Genomic DNA, 20,692 nt, shown 5'->3' on the forward strand with positions numbered 1-20,692 from the left:
CAAATCCAAAGAGGCATACCTCAGACACCGAGGAACTTAGGCCACCAACGCGAACAAAAGAACACTCATTTCCAGTCACCATTACCTTCGCTTCTAATAATAAATGCAAGAAAGCAAAGCGTTACTAACTATTCTTGTTTCAGTTCAAGCTAACATCTTCTCCGTAGATTTTGGAAAACATAGACTGAAAGCCTTTAAAAAAAAAAAAAACCAAAACCTAAGAGAATGAAGAGTATTTCCTAACAGAAAATTGAGAGTGTCCTGAGAAGTGGAACAGTTCAGTTTGTGAAATCTCTTTTTCCCTGGGTATATCCTGAGGTTTGAAGAGGCAGAAGAGAGAACACTGGTCTGAACTAACAGGCAGCAGTGCTAAAGCACGGATAGCGCACTCCGAGTCCCCACCACGGAGCACACAAGCTCTCCGCTTTCAACAGAGACGTCTACCCATGCCCATCACTGCGACCCAGGTCTCCAAACACTGACCATGCCCACAGTTAAGTCTTAAGCAGCCAGCATGGGGAAGAAGCAGAACGAAGAGGAAGAGAGAAAAAGACATTTCCAGCTATGTGATTTACTAAATCATTTAACCACTGTAAGTAAAGTTTTCGAGGAAAAACATGGATGAAAATAGCTGGATATCTGTACCAGCACTCACTGCAAGTCAATGAAAAACTAAATCTGAAAACCCAGCTAGCATTTTTTCCAAGTTTACTTATGCTTGTGGAAGGAAAAGAATACTCAAATAATAAACAAACACCATTATTAGGTATAGCAGCTTAAAACGCACAACCTCACCTCTTAAATCAACCATGTCTTGTTTTTCTTCTTGCTTTTTTGTTTCTTCAGGTATTACTGAAATATCTGCTACCGTCAAGTCCTCCTTAGCATCAAACCAATATTCATTCCCTTCTTCATTTTTCACACAGCCTTAACAGTTAAAATAAATTTCAGCGTGTTAAAATTCAGACCGTGGTACGTCATATGAATGAATATCAAACTTCTGTGTGCTTACGAGGATTCCAGCTGCCTACATGATTTGGTTCTACATTATGAAGAGGTGACATATCAGTTTTAGTTTCTGATTTACATAGCAATGTTTTTGTCAAGATATGAAGTATAATATAGGGCTGATACAACATCAAGCACTCCTTCACAGAAAGGAAAGTCGAGTATCCACATATGTGTTTTACAAATGGTTTGGTTTTTTTCCAACAACTTAACGAACAAGTTATATACTATGTGTACTAGGAGCAGATCGCTTACCACATTCCACATCCTCATCTGTATGTTGCTCTTCAAGTGTTTTGGAGGAAGTAGAGTCACTTGGCTGCCCGCCACCCGTTAAACAAACGGTCTCTGGATTGTCCTATAAATGTCTTTCAGTTATGTCCTGGCACTCGCACCCGATTATACGTTATTTTTCTGAGCTTCAGAATATTAAATGATTAAACAGGTAAATTTTAAAAAGAGTTAAGCTACTGATTGCTTTCAAGAACCCCCAAGTTATTTTATTTTGAAAGGACGATAAAAATTTTGGTCACATCAGCCACATTTGCAATTACCGTCAGAGAATCCCAGCTTGAGCCCTGACGACTGTGACTGTATTTGTATATACCTAAGAGAAGACGAGGCTTCACAACATAACATCTAGGAAACTCAGTAATGAAGAAGTCCCTACCATGTTGAAAGAAGTTTTCCTTTCTTGCAGTTTTGGTGCTTCAGAGTCAGCTTTTCTTGTACCTGAAACAGAACTAAAACAGATCCAAGAATTTCATACAAAATACGGCACCACCGTTTTAAATTCTGCAATGATACCGGGTACTCTGAAATATTAATGTAAATATTTCCAAAAGCCTGCAGTCAAATAAACACAATGCGCTTAATAAATCTTGGTTTTAAATGAGAACCAAAGTTTTTTTGATACCTGTATTTTATAAAAGCATTGGTTGCAATCTGAAACGTAAAGCTATGTTCTAGGTTTATGTTAGTTTGTCCTTTGTACCTAGATGGCTCTCTGTGTGATACTTCGATGTATGTCTTTACAATTTGAAATCTCTGTGCAATTTTTTATTAATTTTACTAATGTTTTACAAGAAATTTGAAAAAGACCTCTAGTTGTTTATCTGCTGCAGTAAAACCTTATTGCCAAATTTGTTTTAATCTCCACTTACACAAAGTAACTGGACATGGTTCTTGAACATGCAGTAGCATACATCTGCCTCAAACATTGTTTTTCTATCATTTTCCATAGCTGAACGGCAATCTTAGCACAACAGCTGCTTATATGCCTAACACTATCTTTGTTGGCGGCAGTCTTTTTGTTTTGGTGGGGTTTTTTTTTTTGGTTTGTTTGGGATATTTTTTTTGTTTTGTTTCTAAGACAGAGCATTAAGATTAGAGACAAGGATTTTAGTAGTGAAAGTAGTGAACCAGGAAAGTTACCTGTAAATTGAAAACATCTGCTATCAAGATAGTAAAAATACAACACCATAGTTTGCATAATCAAACACTACAGAGTAAAAATTTCCTTAAAATAAAATCACTGTACCCAAAGCGCTACGCTAGTCTTTCAGATAAACAGTCTGGAGCAACAAGATACATCCTGAAATAAAGACATTCTCAGTTTAACATATTTTAAACTCACTTATCATTTATTTTGACCTTTAATAAATGCCACACATGAGGCATATATATACTTACTCATAGCAAAGATCCTCTTTGAACAACTGTCAAAAAAGAAAAGATTTGTCTTAATTTTCTGAAGAAAACAATTTATATTAAAAACAAAAAACAATTAAGAAATTACCTTGCATGGGACATAAGAAGAGGTGATTCGGAACAACTTAATCTCAACTGATAGTGGTGGAAGTGCATTTAAAGGTACGCCCATTTTTATTTTCATTCTCATACTGTTGTAATTCTTTTTTAGCTCTTCCAAAACCAACATGAGAGACGAACCTATTTCAGTGTTTCCATTACACCTGTTAAAATACACGTAAGAAAATAAGACCAACTTAGATGGACATTTAATTTATTTCACTGCTTTCAGAATTGCCCAAATATTTTACAGTGTTTCCAAGATTCCTCCACGTCGCACAGGAAACAGGATCTCACCCCTAATGCACACCGCAGCGCGCTGGATGTCACAGCATCACTAGGTGCTCTCTTGAACCCCTTCCTGAGCTACGGGGCAGACACTGCAGTAACGAGGTTTTATACCTTCCTGTGGCACAGTAAAGCACTCAGAGGCATGACTTCTTGGTTGAATTCCAGGTTCGTTACAGGGCATATGCTTTATCAGATAGAGACTCTGCAATGGCCACCCCCTTCCTGCCTCACCTCTTAACAATTCTGCACCTCCTCTCTTTCTCCTGTACAGCCTCCTCCCCAGCTCCCCCTCTTTGCATCTTGGCCACTCCTGAACAATCTCTGTACTATCCCTTCTGTATGCTTCCTCCTGTACAGAAAGGCATGCCTGGAAACACTTTTTTGCTGGGTCTATGAGGGCTATAGAAGATTTTAAGCTGAAAATAAGACTTGGCAGTTACAAGAATGTAAACGCTCTGGACAACAATACTAACTATGAACACTATTACAAGCTATGGATCAAATATATCAGTAGTATATAGCAAGTAGTGCCTTTTAACTGAGTTATCAATTTCATTTAAAAGGACATTAAAGTACGTGCCTGCTAAAACACGTGTTTTCCTCCAAAACCAGTTTGTAAATCTTCAAGCAGTGCTGATAGCACATGTGATAATGAGTGTTAAGAATCTGCAATTCTGCTTCAATTGCTCTCTGCAGGATTTTCTGACAGTAGCTTGATACAGAATTCTTCACAGCTTGTTTGTCAAGGTGTTCCGGCCTTTAAAATAATAATAATAATAATAAATAAAATAATAATAATAAACAAAATCTTGAAGCCTTTGAACGCTCATTATGTTTTATTATGAAACAAGTAGCTTTCCACAAGCTATTGCTGATACAATTTAAGGAAATAAAATAAAAAAAAAAAAGAAAAAAAGAAAGAAATCAGTTCCTCCTATTTACTACACAGAAAAAATGGTATCTTACAGCAGCTGTCACATTTTGATCAGCCTTAACTGAAAGGTGGAAACTGCATGAGCACCATAATCATTTCTATCTAAAAAGTGCGGTTGTAAGAACAAAAAGAAACTTAGCAACTCTGTTCATCTACAGACAAAGTTATTTTGTTTCCAGAGTCACAGAACCTTAGGTTGGAAAGGTTCTCTGGAGGCCTGCAGTACAAACTTCTGTTCAAAGCAGGGCTAACTTCAAAATTAGCTCAGGGTCTTAATCAGTCCAGCTTTGTTGTTGGATTTGGTTTTGTTTTTTATTTTAAATCTCCAAGAAAGGAGACTGTACTGTCTCTCTGACGCTGTTCCAATACCACTCTCACTTTAAGAAACTGTCTCTTACACCCACCTAGAATTCCCCTCACTGTAACTGCTGTCTCTTGCCCTTTCAAAATGCATTTCTGCAAAGAATTTATCTCCTTCTGGGAAACCCACGGCCCAATTGCCAAGAACTGCAGGGAAGTTCCCCACCTCCCCAATCTTTCCTTCTCTGGACTGACCAAACCCAGTTCCCTCACCTCTCTCCACACCCCAACTGCTCCATCAGCTCCCCTCACCATCTCCATGGTCCTCTGATGGACTTTCCCCAGTCCGCCGATCTCTTTCTTGCTCTACAAGGCCCACAGTTGGAGATACCTTTCCAGAGGCAACCTCACGGGCACCAAACTGAGAATCCCTCTATTTGCTGGCTGCACTTTTGTTAATGCGGCCCCAAGATGTGGCTTCCCTTCTTCACCATATGGGAGCATTGCTGACTTAAACTCGACTTGTTCTTGGCCAGTCTGCAACCGCAGATCAAGGCTGCTTCGGTCTTTGTTCAACTTCAGGTGGTCTTCGGCTCATTCTTCTCACTTGTCTAGGTCCCTCCAAAAGGCAGCCTCCAGCATAGGAGCCACTGCCCAGCAATCTTTTAGTTTTGCTAAGTCACGGACAACCTTTCAATCATGAAAAAAGTCTTACCCAGCATCTAGAATTCCAAACCAAGAACAATTCATGACCCACCTGTCAGTACTTATCTTTAAATTGCTGCTACAAAGCTCATTTTTTGATTCCCGCTGTTCCTAAACAGAAAAAAAACATTTTAAGAAGTTACAGATTTGTGAGCAAGTTTAAGTTAAAAAAGGCCTATATCTCAAGATTGTTTGGTTGTTTTGGTTTTTTTCTTTTAATTACCTGAATTTGTGAACTTCTTTCAGCTGTTGCAGTATTGCCATCTGAGTGTTTTTCCAGTGTGTCAGTAAGGTGTGAACAAATTTCCTCCGTACTACCAGCTCCACACGACCAGTCAGTATTGCACGCAACATCTGCACAGGTTTCACGGTGCCACCCCACGGGTCGAGATTTGTTCATCATTGTTATCTCTGTATTAATAGCCCTGGACAAGAGACAAACCTGAGCACTGGTGCTTCTGCTTGTTGTAAAGCAAGCTCTAAAATCAGAACTCGCATCGACAGCCTGGTTAACTGTGGAGTAGCTGGCAACCCTTTTGAAGGTTTCATGATGCTCCAGCTCTGAGTTTGGACAGCTGGTCTTTCCACGTGAGGATTTATCTGCAACTCCTACCCCAAAAAAGGGATTCTTGCTGGTGAGAATTTCCGAGGCTGGAAATTGGGTTTCAGCATCCTCTGCAGTGCAGTCAGTGCAGCTGGCAGCACGTGCACACGCACCAGATTCTTCACAACTGTATAAACTGGAGTCCCCTGCACGTTCGCCAAACTGCATGGCTGCTGCAGGGGCCCCTTCCCTGTGTGCCAAAGGACTGTCTCGCTTCACTGACATGCTGTGAACGTGTCTGTCATTCTTTTGAGACGATTCTTCACTTGCAGCCGTTTTGGGCATCAGGGTGCTATTAATCAGTTGGGTGTCTTTCACCTCTCCATTTTCTAAACCATCACACACAAGCAGATTTGGACAGATCCTTTCTTTACTCCCACAAAAATGACTTTCATGTCTACTTCCACAGACAACACTATGATACTCGGTTTGCTCTTCCTGATGATCAAAAGTCATGCCATTGCAATCTGGCAGAGACAAAGTGTCCTGAAGCAGATGGGGAAGCTCTGCCATAGCTGCTTCTGGGCAGGTTTGGTCACCTACGCCACACTCGGAAACAGGAGAACAACCTTCTGACACGCCAACAAGATGTTGTTCCTTTGCAACTCCACCCCCTGGAACTTCATGAACTGGATCTATCAGCTTTAAGGTTTCGATTCCTATCATTTCCTTTTGCTCTGAAAACTCACACAAGCTATTCCTATCATCAAAATCATGCTCGTGAGCACTGAGGTACTCCAGCTGTGAATCTTCACCTAAATGGCTTTGTCTGCAATCATCACACACCCCACAATTAGAGTGCGTATTGTTACATCCGCTTCCCAGCATATCGGCTTCTTTCTTGCTTTCTTCTACCCATGCGCAGCAAATGCTCATTCCCTTTTTATTATACATTTCAATATCTGCATCTAAAGATGAATTTAAATAAGGTAAGCTTTCCTCTGACAACTTTAATTCTGAAATGCTGACAGAATGTGACTGGCCAAAACCAGAGCAGTTGGCTCCTGCTGCAACATCTCTGACGAGCGTGTGCTCAGCTTCCTCAGAATAAGAAAAAAGATGCAAGGTCTGATTGAAGCATCTTCTTTTGCTTTTAACATCACTGTTCTTTTCAAAATCCATGGTACAAACTTAAGTCCTCCTCCTCCTCTGAAGTAATCCACCACTCACTTCCACTGCAAACTCTGAAAGTCATCAGCTTGTCTCTTCCTATCAGCTTCTCACCTTAATAAAAATTATGACAAGTTTGAGATACTCCATGGTATAAAAGAGGACATTACTGTTCAAAAAACTGTTAAATTAGCCACCTTATTTTTACCTACTGCATGCTAGTATAGAAGCTAGGAATTGTATGGTACATTCTCAAAGAAACCCTAAAGCTCACGGAAGTCTGTTAAAAGAATTTGCCGTTCTTGCTTGTGTGATTTCAATTGAGTAAAAGCATCCTCAGAGACCAATCAATCCCATTTTCTTACACTCTTGGGCAACGTTTCTGTCCTCTTACCACTGAAGCATTCCTTGCCTGAATCATCAGAATCCCTGTTGATACACAGCAAGCTATTTACACTGTACGCTAACTTTATGACAGCACACAAGGTGTTTTGATGCATGTACTGACTCTGAGAGTCAGGATGCTGATGGTCACGGATTCAGTGACCACAAACTGACCTCGCATCATTCCCGATTGTATACTGGCCTGTAAGCACTCCTTGACACAGAAAGCTTCCAGCTTCTTGAACCATTACCAGTATTTTTACTGTAGGGAATATCTTTCCATCCAGAGCTATAAAAAATTTAAAAACTACTTAAATGAGTAAAGAGGTGAACTTAGAGCTCTGTGCCTCCCAGGAACTAAAAACCCTTCAGGTGTCAGGCAAGGGGGAAATGGAAGCATATTCCTTTTAATTCTGGGGAAACGGTTATCAAGCACACAATTGTAAGAAAACCTGAGAATCTTTACAACCAGAAAGTGTAAGTCACAACGGAAAACAGGAGGATGGTTTCTTGGATCAGTGCGCTTCTTTTAGCAACAGAAGAAGGCTGGACAATACACCAAACCAATACACCTGCTCTGGACTTGCAAGAAACTAGTTTTATAGCAAACATGAACGAAAAGCAGAGAAAAGGCATGTGGGGATAGAAGACATTCTTTATGAAGCTTGTTTCTTGTAAATAGTTGTCAGTTCTTCTCTGCCTTCCCCCAGAAACTTATAATGAAGGGAGGGATATATACAGATGTTAAACATATTTCTCATCTACGTATGCTTTCTAAATGACTTAAATGAAAAACAACAATTTTATGTTATAGTCACCAGCCTCTAACCCTACTGTAATCTTACATAAACCACAGCAGATTACAATCCTCTCTGTAACTCTTTGCCCTGCGATGGCATGCGGGCCAACTAACAGCCTGTGCTTCTAAAGACACAAGTCACTGGATCATCCTCCAGAGGAAGCTTCCAGCTTGGTAAAACACAGCCCGTACAGAACCACGTGAAATCCTAAAGGGAGACACAGGCTGCTGGTGGAGCACCAGGGCAGACTGAAAACTCAGGCCTGTTTCTCGGCTACTGCTCTGGGATTAACATACAAATTACGTGAGCTCCATCCACTCCTGATATAAACAGCGTGACCCAGGCCTCATATCTGTACGGGAAGGTTTGCAGAATGGACCCCTAAGGGGTAACTTCATGACAGCCCTCCCTCACAAGGAAAAATGGCTTGCCTCTTTAATCTGCATCCACTGATTCTCCTCCATTAAGGATCATCATTAAAGTGACATGGTTTAAAATCACTTAATACAAATCATTTAAATCATTCAACAGAAGTCATCAATAGAAGTCAGGCACCCTCCAAAAAAAAAAACCACCTTACCAGGATTTCATTTCACACTTCTACAGTTCTGTTTCAGAAACGCTAGCTTTCTTATTGCACCAACTTTACCATCACCTCCTAGCTGAAACTTTGAGCAACCGTTATCTGTGAAATTAAAACTCTTGCAGTTACGCTACCAAAGCGCATCTCAGGTGCCTATACACAAACTACAACACACATATCACAGAGAAGTGCCTTTTTTGCCCCATTTTTTTTCCCTAAGAACAAACAAGAACAACAAAAGCCCTATGTACGCCCCAGACAAATAACAGTAACCTTGCTGCGACTACTCATGACGCAGCTAGACGCTTATCAACGGCCAAGTCAGTCAGAAACCGCAGCGATGTTACAGCACAGCTTCCACTCCGCAGTGGGGGGCGGAGAGCCACAGCTGAGCCCCGGGGGAGGCCGGGGGGGGGGGAAGCCCTCGGGGCAGCCCAGTGTCCCCGCTCGCCCAAGGGGCACCCCTAGGCGGGGAACCGCGGCTTACAGCCCTCACCCCGGCCCCAGGGCCGGCTGAGCAACCTCCCTGCTGCCCGACCGCGGCCGCCTCCGCCCCGGCACCGAGCCGCCGACCGTGAACCCACACCCACCGCCTCCGCCCCGCCAACAGCCCCACCGAGCACGCGCTCAACGGCCGCCGCTCCCCGCCCGCGCCTCCAGCCCATTGGCTGCGACGGGACGCGCTCGAGCGTCTGATTGGCCGGCGCGGCGCCCGCGCCAACCGCGTCCCGCCCCCAACTCCTCTCCTCGACGCCGCAGGCGGCCATGTTTCCTGAGCCTGCCTCATGGCGGCGCCGCTTTGTGCTAACGCGGGGCAGGGAGAGCCCGATCTGCAGCCGGTGGGGGACAGCAGCGTGTCTTGAACGGTATTGAAAGCCTGTCGGCAGCTGGAAGGCTTTCAGGCTGAAGGAGTGTATTACCGGCGGTGCAGACAAACGCAGTGGAGAATGTCACCCCATAAATAACCAGTTTCTGCTATGGACGTTACCCGTTTTAAATGTACACCTTATTTTCACAAGGTTGGTTCTGGCCCTTACTACTCCTTTTAAACACATACATGTAAAGTTCTTAGTAAAATGTGCAAAACATCTGTTAGTTGCCTAAAACAAGCTAAACCCCAAACCCATATTGGGAGCTTTTAAAAAAGTAGAGATGCAGTAACCTCCTCAGTATATTTTATGTAAGCGAGCGCTGTGTGACACCGCCCATCATCAGCGCAAGATGAAATTTAATATTAACAGGTTTTTGGTGAACCTAATTGCCTTCTCTTGTGAAGGGATTCTTCCAGGGAGAATTACGATGTGGGCTACCTGTATGTTCACCACAAATACTTAAAACTAAGTGGAGGATTAATCCCATTAGCAATACTATTCAAACTTCTTTTGATGGGACGCTGTCACCCAGCGCACCCTGCCATTAGAAATGTTAATATCATAGAATCACCGAATCATAGAACCATAGGGTCAGAAGAGACCTCTGGAGATCATCGTGTCCAACCCCCTGCCAGAGCAGGGACACCCAGAGCAGGTGGCACAGGAACGCGTCCAGGCGGGTTTGGAATGACTCCAGAGATGGAGACTCCACCACCTCTCTGGGCAGCCTGTGCCAGGGCTCTGCCACCCTCAGAGTAAAGAAGTTCCTCCTCATGTTTAGGTGGAACTTCCTATGCTCAAGTTTGTGCCCGTTACCTCTTGTCCTGTTGCCGGGCACCACTGAGAAGAGCCTGGCCCCATCCTCCTGACACCCACCCTTTCAGTATTTATAAGTGTTGATAAGGTCCCCCCCAGTCGTCTTTTTTCCAGACTGAAGAGACCCAAATCCCTCAGCCTTTCCTCATAAGAGAGGTGTTCGAGTTCCCCTCATCATCTTGGTAGCCCTTTGCTGTCCCCTCTCCAGCAGTCCCCTGTCCCTCTTGAACCGGGGAGCCCAGAACTGGACACAGTACTCCAGGTGCGGCCTCACCAAGGCAGAGTAGAGGGGGAGGATGACCTCCCTTGACCTGCTGGCCACACTATTCTTGATGCCCCCCAGGATGCCATTGGCCGCCTTGGCCACAAGGGCACATTGCTGGCTCATGGTCATCCTGTTGTCCACCAGGACTCCCAGGTCCCTTTCCACCGAGCTGCTCTCCAGCAGGTCAGCCCCCAACCTGTCCTGGTGCATGGGGTTATTCCTCCCCAGGTGCAGCACCCTACACTTGCCCTTATTGAATTTCATAAGGTTCCTCTTTGCCCAACTCTCCAACCTGTCCAGGTCTCTCTGTATGGCGGCACAGCCTTCCAGTGTGTCAGCCACCCCCCACAATATTTGGGGGTATGTCTCACACCAGTGCCCTTACTCACACAAGCACCTTATTTGTACATTTTACAACCAGTGTTGCTCACGTGTGTGTCTACAGTAATACATTAGAAAGGAAAATGAGCCCATTACACCAGTATCATCCAAAAAGTCTGTATTTTCCAAGAGAACTTCGACCACTAACATCATCATGACAGACCGCTCCATAAAAACTACCCGAACAAGTGACATTTTTATTGGCGAGTTCTGCTAATGAATTTCCTTTTCCACGCTTGTATCTCCTAAGAGATTTGATGTAAAAAACAAAACAAAACAAAACTCGGGTAACATTCCATTTGCAAACAATAAAATTATTTAACATTTAAAAATAAAACAAAGAATAGCAATTTTAAATACAAATTTTAGGGAAAAACTGTCCTGGTTCCCCCAGGAGCCGTTCCTCGCCATGCTACCACCACCTCGGCTCCGCTCTGGGTACCGAGGCTCTCCCATTTGGAGCTCAAATTAAAAGGACCGGGGCATGTGCTAGTATTACCATTCGAAGCCCTGTTTGTTGTACATTCTTCACAGGAAAACATAAAACAGTTTGCAGTAAGCCAACCAGTACTTCCCTTATTCTAAAGCTAAGTCATACTGAAAGTTAGGGGGAGGAAAAAAAAAAATGTGGCTTCAACATTTCAGCTACTTTTATCACACACAAAAATTTCTACTAAGAGCATATCCAGGCTGAAATACACATCTGATTTTCTGGCATGAGGTTAATGCTTATGGGGTGCGAGATGCAATCTACTTCGAAATAATAAACACATCACTTCTTGATGAGCAAAGTATTATTTTTTAGCCTTTTGGACCAACGCGTAGTTGTTAGGTTGTTTCTCATGAATCTTGCCGGGAGAGAGAGTTTTCACCGCTACCACATATAAAAAGATGACCGGTGCCAATCACACACACCTTATCATCAGTTAGTAAGATGTATTTATATTTGTATTTAGCACGTTTGTTTGCATTCTGAAAAACCCTTAGTTTATTTTTTAGGCCACAGAGGCTTTGTACACCAGAAATTACACAAGTCAACCACAGAAAATTGTAAATTGGAATCTACAGTGATTTTGAGGTATTCCACAAGTAACCTGGCTCTGCACCTGAATGTTCCTCTCAAAAACCAAAAAGAAAGATAAAAAGAACCCAAAGCCCTAGCCAGAGTGTAAATGTCATTTAAATGATTCCTTTAATCCCCACGTTCCACCACATCTGATCAACAAGGACATAGTTATTTCTCCACGGGCACAAAAAAGAAAACCTTCATCCTTTTGCCCGTGGGCACAAAAAAGACCAAACCCAACCTTCTTCATCCTTTTCCTGGAATACAAATTTCAGTACTTCATTCCTAAATTTCCGAGTGCACTCAGAAGAGAGGAAGGAGAAAGGTGTTATTTTCTAGCCAAACCAGAGAAACACATTCAGACACTGTTTTTGGTTTATTTAATTTGTGAAGGTGCTCTAAGAAGATACCAGTGATCCTCTTAACGTTGAAAAATAGCAGCGGTTTATACTCTGAGCTCCAGTCTGCGAGGAAGAGGCCAGGGAAAAGAACTGGACCGGAGAGGCTGAAGACCAAGTTAAGAAGAATTGGTCTCCCAGGTCTGGATTTGGCTTGATAGAACGGTATCTATTGAGGCAGTCAGCATCGACAGAAGGCTGCTCCTGTCGAACAGGAGATGCTGTTTCACAGCGTGAGGAGGTTCCTAAGGGACTGGTCGCCTGCCTTACAAGCTTTTCTGTTAGGGCTGAAGGGGGAAGGACAGCTTTATTCTTCAGGTAACTGCTGTTTCTCCTTTGAGTAGTACATTCAGAACGATTTCCAATAAACCAGAGCTGTAGTGCTAGCTATGTATAATAAACTGCCTGCAACATTTTTATCGGTTATGTTATTTTTCATGAAAAGTGGAAAACCTTTACAATGACCTTAGAGGGAAACAATTCGCTACTTCTCTATTTGTAGAAAAACCATAGGCAGGAATATTTTCTAAAGTGCTTCTTTACTTATCAGTTACTTTTTTAAAAATTAGACTTGTATTTTGTAGCGGCATAGTTTCCTAGTAGTTCATGGACCAGTAGATAGTTTCTGATGTAAAAAACCCATTACATACTTTAAGCAAATGACACTTGCTTTGACAAATGCACCAAAGTGAGTGATCTAAGTGCAAAACCCACCATTTCTTAAAACACGGCCTTATGCTGGTTTATTAATGCAACTTTACATCCTTTAAAAGTAGTTTACTTCAATTCCAAGAGCAGGGATTAAATAATATGAATAAAAGTTGAAAATTCAATGAAGCTATTGCCTATTTACCCTGAAATAAAATAGTCTTATGATTCAACTGGTGCAAAAATCCCTCCAAACACCTTTGTTTTATTGGCAAAGTCATTTAAGGTCACTTTTGCTTCCAAGACCATCTTCTTCCATGGTTTCCACTGAAGGAGTTTTGCTTTGTAATGGCTTGTGGTTCCACAGTGATTTGTAAATGAAAAACCTACTATGAATAATTCTACCATAGTCACTAAATTACTGTCATGAGAAAGTCCAAAAAGTACAGTGTTTTGTATTTTTTTTAATTTTTCAGCAAGACACAAAATTCCAGTCCAGTTAAAGTGTTTTCTTTGAATACCATTTTAAATGGCAATAAATGGCTGCTGTGCCTTCTGGATGGAGAACTTAACGCGACGCCCGATGTGCTTCTAATATGGCAGGCAGATACTGTACTTCAAATGCACCCAAAGAACGGTGTAGAAGGGCTCCTGCGGGCACAGCCATTTGGATCAGCTACTCCTATGTATACAGTGCAGTAGGTTTGAATCTGCGTAGAGAGAACCACAGCTGGGTGGCACGTAGCAAATGTTGGGGTTGTCTGTTCTCAGAAGGCATGACACAAAGCATCCCGGACAGCAAGAGACAGAAGCATCTGCAACGTTGTTCTGATTCTGTCAAGTAGTAGTAGCCTCCGTGGGAAGGTGGCGGTTATTGCTGAGACAGTAAAGCACTCCGGTTGGCTTTCATCTTCTCCAAGCGTTTTACTAGGTGACCATTGCTGACTTCAAGCTCTTCGGTTTTATCCAATGCTGAACGCAACTGAAGGAAGCAGAAAAGAAACAACACACATGACTTTCACGTTTTCCCTTTCCAAAGATAAAGCAGGTTTTGTAGTTACCAACACGAACTGTCCATATTGCTGGAATTTCCTTACAAGACAAACCAGTGGAAAATTCCTATTAGCGGAGTTAAAAGTAAATGTTGTGTTACTGCCTGTGCTGGTGCTTTGATATTTTCTAAGCACAGTGTCAAGAATTCGAGGTATTTACAGAATGTTGAACAAAAGGCTCAGAGTTTGCCTCAACTTCAGAGGCACTGATGCTTAGAGGTATCTGCTGGGTGACATATGCCTGTCTTGCTGCCTGGCTTTTATGTTTCTGGTTCCCAGAACTACAGCCACAGCCATGACTTTGATGCCTTAGTTTTCTATAAAACCCACTGCAGGATGGAGGTAAGGAGAGACAGGTGGACTGCAGAGAGCAATATTTATAGGCAGCAGAGCAGGAGTATTTAGAAAAAGCAAAAAGCCACACTGGAAAAAAAACCACAACTCGGGAGGCAGGTGTGAAAGAAGCTGACAAACATATTTAAGCTGGTTGTACTAGCTACTTCGAGAGAACATGAAGTTTGGTATGACAAATAAGGTCAAAATTACAGACAGCTTGAAGATGCAGTGTTTTAAGAGAGAGAAACATGAACAGAGTCTGCAGATGGACACACTACAGCAATCAGGCATGAATGGATTGACAGAGCAAGACAAACAGACTCAGTAAGAATCGTTCACATCCATTTGGTGCTCAAGTTTAGTCTCGGAAACTTGGAAGTTTAGACTGTCATTCCTGGTAAGGTGTGGTACTGTGCTTGAATAATTAAGCGCTCAAATTAACCTTACAGCAGGATTTCCTGCTATATCTTTCTACTGCTATAATTTCCGAATCACATGTTCTAAGAAGACCAGTGCTTTATATTTACAAACCCAGAACTTAGGACACCCAAAGTAATGAGCCTTCAGGTACAACAAAGGACAAGGACAGCACAGTAGAAATAGGAATTCTTCAGCTTGATGAATGCTGAACCACATGAACATTCACAGCTGCAAAGTAGCATGCAAACCTGAGCATTTGAAGGCTGCTTCTAGATTCAAGTTGTACAAGTAGAACTTGAGTTTGCTCCAGAGAACCAACTCTGGTACAAAGCATGGCATTACAAGTCAGTTTAGGAAGGAACGGTGAAAAGGCAGCAGGAGTTCACAGTTGCAACTGTTACTCCAGTTCGAGTGCTGAAAGTTTGGTTAAACATTTAGAAGAAATAACTAAAGCAGTTTTAAAAGTAGATGTTTATTCTTTGCTCGACTAATATTCTTTGCTCCTCCTCTAAAATGCACCGGACAGGTCTCCCCCCAAGCAGAGCAGGCTGACTGCTAGCCTGTGACAGTTTGCATTTAGAGTTACCTCTCTCTGTAGTTTGCGTTTCTCTGCTTTCAGTTCATCTTCTACTTTTTCAGCATTTTCAGCAGCAGTTTTGTATCGGGCTACCTGACCTTCCAATCGTATTACCTAAGGTGAAGGCAAATTTTTTTAATGAAAAGCTGTACCAAGAAGTTACTCTGAAGCTTTACTCTTCTGCTAGTAGTTAAGAAATAACCAGAGATGCTCACTTTTCTTTAATAAAATAAAGGCATATTTTGAGGGGAAAGAAAATATACCAGGGAAGCCTGGGCATGGTAACTTACTCCAGACCTTTTATACGTATCCATATTTAATATGCTTCCAGCAACAAAAAAAAAGACTAAATTTATCTTAGCAAGAGTATTGCTGACATATTCTGGACAAGAGCAAACAGTCAAAATTGAAGAGACTTGTATAAAATCCATATATACTACATCATATGCCAGGAGCCATTTAAAAATTGTATCATGAATAGTTCAGTAAGTGCTCTCCATATACCTTTGCCTTTGAACATTTTTCCTTCAGTGAAAATAAATAATATATTCGCTCTTCCCCATATATAAATGAAAGCCTTTTAGTCTTTATGACTTAAGTGCAGTAGCCCTGATGCTCCAACACTCCTGCTTCTTATTTTAAGGGAAAAAAATCAGAGTAATTATGATTTCATTTATCATATATCAAAATACACTTTCTTTTTGCATTCTCACCATGTCTAAACAAAAAGAACAAGCCAAAAACTTACATTCTGCTCCAATGCTGTTATCTCTTGCTCAGACTTTGCTAGTTTAAATTTGAGATCACTGATCTGTCTGTTGGCGTCTCCTAAAAGAATTGCAGATTTATCAGAGATGTCAGAACAAGCGTTAAAAGTGTCTAACAAGTCTGCCATAAAATTTCCATGCTACAGGAATCTACTTGGGGCGGCGGTAGAGTAGCAAGTGCTCTCTGCCAAAGAAGTGCTCAGCAGATAGGTGCTATTCCCAGTCTCGCCTGATTCCCTTCTGACCACTCTGAAAGCAGAATTCATCAGGAACTCGCCCCAGCTCTCCTGGGGAACATAAGGGAGATTTCCAATTGCCGTCTCGCTAAACAAAGGATAATCGTTCCCTCACCTCTAGTAGAGGTGCATGGCTGGCTCCCAGTCTGAAGCTCCCTTAGAACCAAAGGCTCATTTTAACTTAGAGCCACGTGGTTACTGTACAGATACATTTTCTCGCTCACATGCAGGACACAAAAGTTGTCTTAAAATCAAAACGTAGCTCACTTTGGAGATCAATCATGTGCATATCTGTCCCGTTTTCTAGAACTTCATCTTCTGACTGGGTATTTTCCATCTTGCCATTCTTTTGCTTTTCTTCCAGTTGTCCCTTTAATTTTTTAATCTGAAGGACACAAAATAATTAGTTATTAAAACAAGGGAAAATTGTGACTCAGTTCTCAAATTCACTCAAGTATTATAAAACAAAATTATTATTTTTTTTTTTGAAACATAAATTCCAAAAAATCTTTTGTTACAAAATAATTTTCTAGAAATTCTTTTGGCAAATGACTCATCATATCTTTAAGTATCAGTGCTTATGCATAGGTTCAGGACCAACCATAACAAGTGGAAGATGACTGTTTTATTAGAAAAGCCATAAATGTTCTGTAGGCACATTCACATAAAACATTCTTAAAACCCAAACCCCTGTGTGGTTGTGTATGAAGTCTCAAGGCCAAGGATATAATCCATAAATGAAAGCATAGAGCATCCTGCAGAGCAACAGACAAGCTAAAATTTTTTGAATAAGCTTTGTATCTGCTGTGGAATATCACAGTACCAGCAATAATTACTTTAATTGGTATTTGCTCATCTACTGCAATTCCTCCAGCACTTCCTTTCAAATGGCCCACTGCCCACAGATCCAGCAATCAGGAAAGGTTTACTCTTGGAGATAAAATTTGCTTCTACAACTTGGACCGTATTTGTTTTTTCCCCTTGGGCTTGACCAGCCTGAAGTATTGTTTTTCAGGAACGGTCATGGAAGAGTTTTAGGTGAGGAAGGACAGCGATCTGCAATACTCTGAGCACTGAATGGGACTGGTTAGCAACACAGAACAGGCACGCTGGGTCCTATCTTTCTTCCCCTACATCCTGAATTAACACGCAGGATAAACGTTTCAGAGGAAGAATAAAGTGGCAAGCAACGCTGTGAGTCCTCAGCAAGAGCAACCCAGCACACATTCTGAAAGGCAACGGCACTGCTGTTCTATACCTTATGTTAGGGCTATTTCAATTATTTATTTTTTTTTAATCTCTACTGTTCTTATCACAGATTTAGTAAACACACAGCATTTCAGTTTTCCCGTGATTACCTGGTCTAGTAAGGATTCTCGTTCATCAATGAGCTTTTTCAGCCTGTCTGAAAGAGAAAACTGAAAGTTCAGTGCCGATTTGATTGAGCCGCACATTTCAGAGTGCATCTGATGTAAGACCGAACCATTAAGGTTAGTGAGACTAATGATGAAGGTAGTTATGCACGTACCACAGGAAATGAGGCCACAGACAGGGCTGGGAAGGGGCTGCAGCCAGGGGAGGTTATGTCATTCTCACAGAACATGCTTGTCTCGGCAGTAGCAGCACCCAGCTGCATGCAAAGAGGCTAATCTTCTACGTTAGGTTAGCATGCAAGAACTCTAGGGTCAAACACAACTGCAACACAAAATCTCACAAATCTTTACAGTTTAACATAAGGAAAATACTGTAAACACCTATAATCATAGCTAAGCACATCTTAACTTTTTTACTAAACAGCATGGCAATAACTTTTTGTGTTATCTCCAGTATTATGACCAGAAAAACTTTTGCCCATTAACTTCTTTTTATTTCAAGCAGCCTAGTAAAACATTCTTTTCTCTTTAATCCTTCATAGTCAATTCTCCTGGTGAGACATCAGCCTGGACCAACTGTTGTGTTACACTTCAACTCAAATCAGCACATAGGTATGTGTGGCATTGATTAATAAAGTACACAACACAGAGTGAGACAACTGGAAAAAACAAATAGAAGTAAGTAACCAAATCACTTGGGTTTGTTTTTTTTTTTCTTCCCTATTAAGGGATGCAAAATGTGAAAGCATTTTAGCAGGTACTCACAAATTTTCATATCACTAAAATTACTTTACCTCATTAATTAACAACCTTAGTTTGTTCAGGTACACCTCAACAGAAGCACACTGGAACATAGGATTCAAATATTCTTATTAGAAGAGGATATATTGACCTCAAGTGGTCTTACTCCACAAGTTTGACACGTATGTTTATTGTGGTTTTATTTAGTTTGCCTCCTGTGCCAGAAAGTGGTCACCTCTGCAGAAGCAAGCCAGCAGGCGTCCAGAGCTCAACTCCACATCTAATGACTGGCCTGTTAATTAAATGGTTAAAATCTAAACGTCACTCAAGAAAAAGGACTTGTAAACATAAGGAAAGCAATTCCCAAATTGCAGATAAAAGGCTGGTGGGCTTTTACTAGGTAAATTCTGTTGATAGACTTAAGTATTTTTTAAAAGCTTTAAAAATATCAACGCTGTAGTCCCCATTCGTTGTGAAATCCTGAACAGGCTAAAGTCTTGTGGTTCGCCATTTTTGCTTGTTAACACACAAACTGAAGGGAATAAAGACTCTATATTGAATCAAATCATGGGGAAAACGGAAGTTTTCAAATGAAAGTCCCTCTATATGGCAAACACGTACAGTCCATTAGCTAGTAATAATGTGGTAAGTCGTAAGCTCCCATATACCAGCAGTCGTTCTAGAGCATGGAATAAAACCTTTACCTTGGCTTCTGATGCAATACCCAAATACAGATCTTAAAGTGACATCCCCGTTCAGCAGATCTATGCATTCATTTTGAACCTCCTCCAGTCCTATCCTTTTTTTAGCCATTTGTAACACACTCAACATTGTTACGCCTGAGCACTGACATGGAAAAACAAAATAAAACAAAAACAACAAACAAACCACATTTTGGTAAACTATCAAGAGTAACAAAAATTTACAAGTATAAACCCCTTCAAAATAATAAAACAATTTCACATATTTATATGGGAAGGAAAGGAAACTTAAGACAGAAATTCTGCAAAAGATGAAAGAAAGGGAAGAAAAATCATGAAGAAGTGAAGAAAGCATGGACAGCAAACAGTACAAGAAAGGTCAGAGATATTCAGACGTGGAGACAGGGCTGGGAGTCACACGTCAGCAGAGATCACGAAATGAAGTTACTAAGAACTGCAAAGACAACAAGGACTGATGCAGAGGGAAACCTCCAGGCCACTGCAAAATTAGCCCAAACTCACTAACTCCAAATAGGCCAAATAATTCACCTTGATCCAAAAAATAACTTAGTCGTGCACACAGCTAAGTAACTTCCATTAGCACAGCCACTGCTGAGGGGTGACATATGCCTCCCTCAAGAAAGGGCACCTCCTCCAGTTTCCAGTACGGAAGCACAGCAGCTTCTCCCAGTCCCTTTCCCTGCAAAATGCATGTTAGCACTTTGGGATGAGCCTTCAAATCTGATCTCACCATCAGTTCTCTCTTCCCTCCTTACAGACAGCTGTGCACCCCACTGGGACAGATGATGTGCCAGCAGCAGGATTTCCAAGAGCACAGGAAAAATTAGTTTGCTAAAATTGCCGTGTACATAGAAGAGTTTTCTGCATACATAGATGAAGGTCTCTTAGCTTTCCTTTATCTTAAAACCCCATGCTAAGATAGAAAACTTACTTTAGCTTTAACAGAGCAGAGCCACCTTAGTTTTGCATTTAGGAGATGCCTTTCCCAACAAATCAAGGATCTGAGGACCCTGGGAAACAGGTGAGCAGAAAAGAGCAATCTACTGAATTAGGACATGAAGCAGCTAATTACAGTTCTCATCTGTAACATCATTATCCTTATTTCACAGATGAAAATATTACAACGAATAATTAGAGTATGACATTCATCTCACTTAAATTTAGCATTGGTAACATGATTCCCAAGCACCAATTCATGGCTCTTATAGGCAAAGGAGGTTAACAGAGGGCCGAGGAGGAACGGGACCCTGGGAAGGCCTGGGAGAGAGCAGGACAGACTGGGGATGGCGGTGGGTATCGGTGTCTTCTGCTATTGTACAGGTCTGTCTGTAAAGTCAAATGACTATTCTCAGTACCTTGGTAATGCAGTTGACTCAAGGTATTGCTAATTAGAGTGCTGCTTCAGTGGCACAGTTGATCTAACATCCCATAATGAGCGGAGGACTGTTCCATAATAAAGGTAATACTGACCAATGCCTTTCACTATTACTTGCT

At 41.6% G+C, this 20,692-nt stretch overlaps 2 protein-coding genes across 4 annotated transcripts in view; both read right to left on the reverse strand.

Annotated features, from left to right (window-relative positions):
- The window catches only part of RBM44 (RNA binding motif protein 44), a 40,369-nt gene extending 33,596 nt beyond the window's left edge, over positions 1–6,773 (reverse strand). The window contains exons 1-9 of the mRNA XM_054208245.1: positions 5,271–6,773; positions 5,100–5,158; positions 3,685–3,865; positions 2,807–3,013; positions 2,701–2,726; positions 1,679–1,751; positions 1,264–1,366; positions 796–927; positions 20–93 (exon numbers count right to left, since the gene is read on the reverse strand). Coding sequence (XP_054064220.1) covers positions 20–93; positions 796–927; positions 1,264–1,366; positions 1,679–1,751; positions 2,701–2,726; positions 2,807–3,013; positions 3,685–3,865; positions 5,100–5,158; positions 5,271–6,773 — 2,358 coding nt within the window. The remainder of the gene's footprint in view (positions 1–19; positions 94–795; positions 928–1,263; positions 1,367–1,678; positions 1,752–2,700; positions 2,727–2,806; positions 3,014–3,684; positions 3,866–5,099; positions 5,159–5,270) is intronic.
- Positions 6,774–10,965: 4,192 nt separating this feature from the next.
- The window catches only part of LRRFIP1 (LRR binding FLII interacting protein 1), a 113,393-nt gene continuing 103,666 nt past the window's right edge, over positions 10,966–20,692 (reverse strand). For all 3 annotated transcript variants that reach the window (XM_054208103.1, XM_054208105.1, XM_054208104.1), the window contains 5 exons: positions 17,721–17,767; positions 16,630–16,747; positions 16,108–16,187; positions 15,369–15,473; positions 10,966–13,956 (listed from right to left, as the gene is read on the reverse strand). In XM_054208103.1, coding sequence (XP_054064078.1) covers positions 13,846–13,956; positions 15,369–15,473; positions 16,108–16,187; positions 16,630–16,747; positions 17,721–17,767 — 461 coding nt within the window. In that variant the 3' untranslated portion in view covers positions 10,966–13,845. The remainder of the gene's footprint in view (positions 13,957–15,368; positions 15,474–16,107; positions 16,188–16,629; positions 16,748–17,720; positions 17,768–20,692) is intronic.

This window comes from Rissa tridactyla, chromosome 7 (assembly GCF_028500815.1).
Source record: "Rissa tridactyla isolate bRisTri1 chromosome 7, bRisTri1.patW.cur.20221130, whole genome shotgun sequence".
Classification (NCBI taxonomy): Eukaryota; Metazoa; Chordata; class Aves; order Charadriiformes; family Laridae; genus Rissa; species Rissa tridactyla.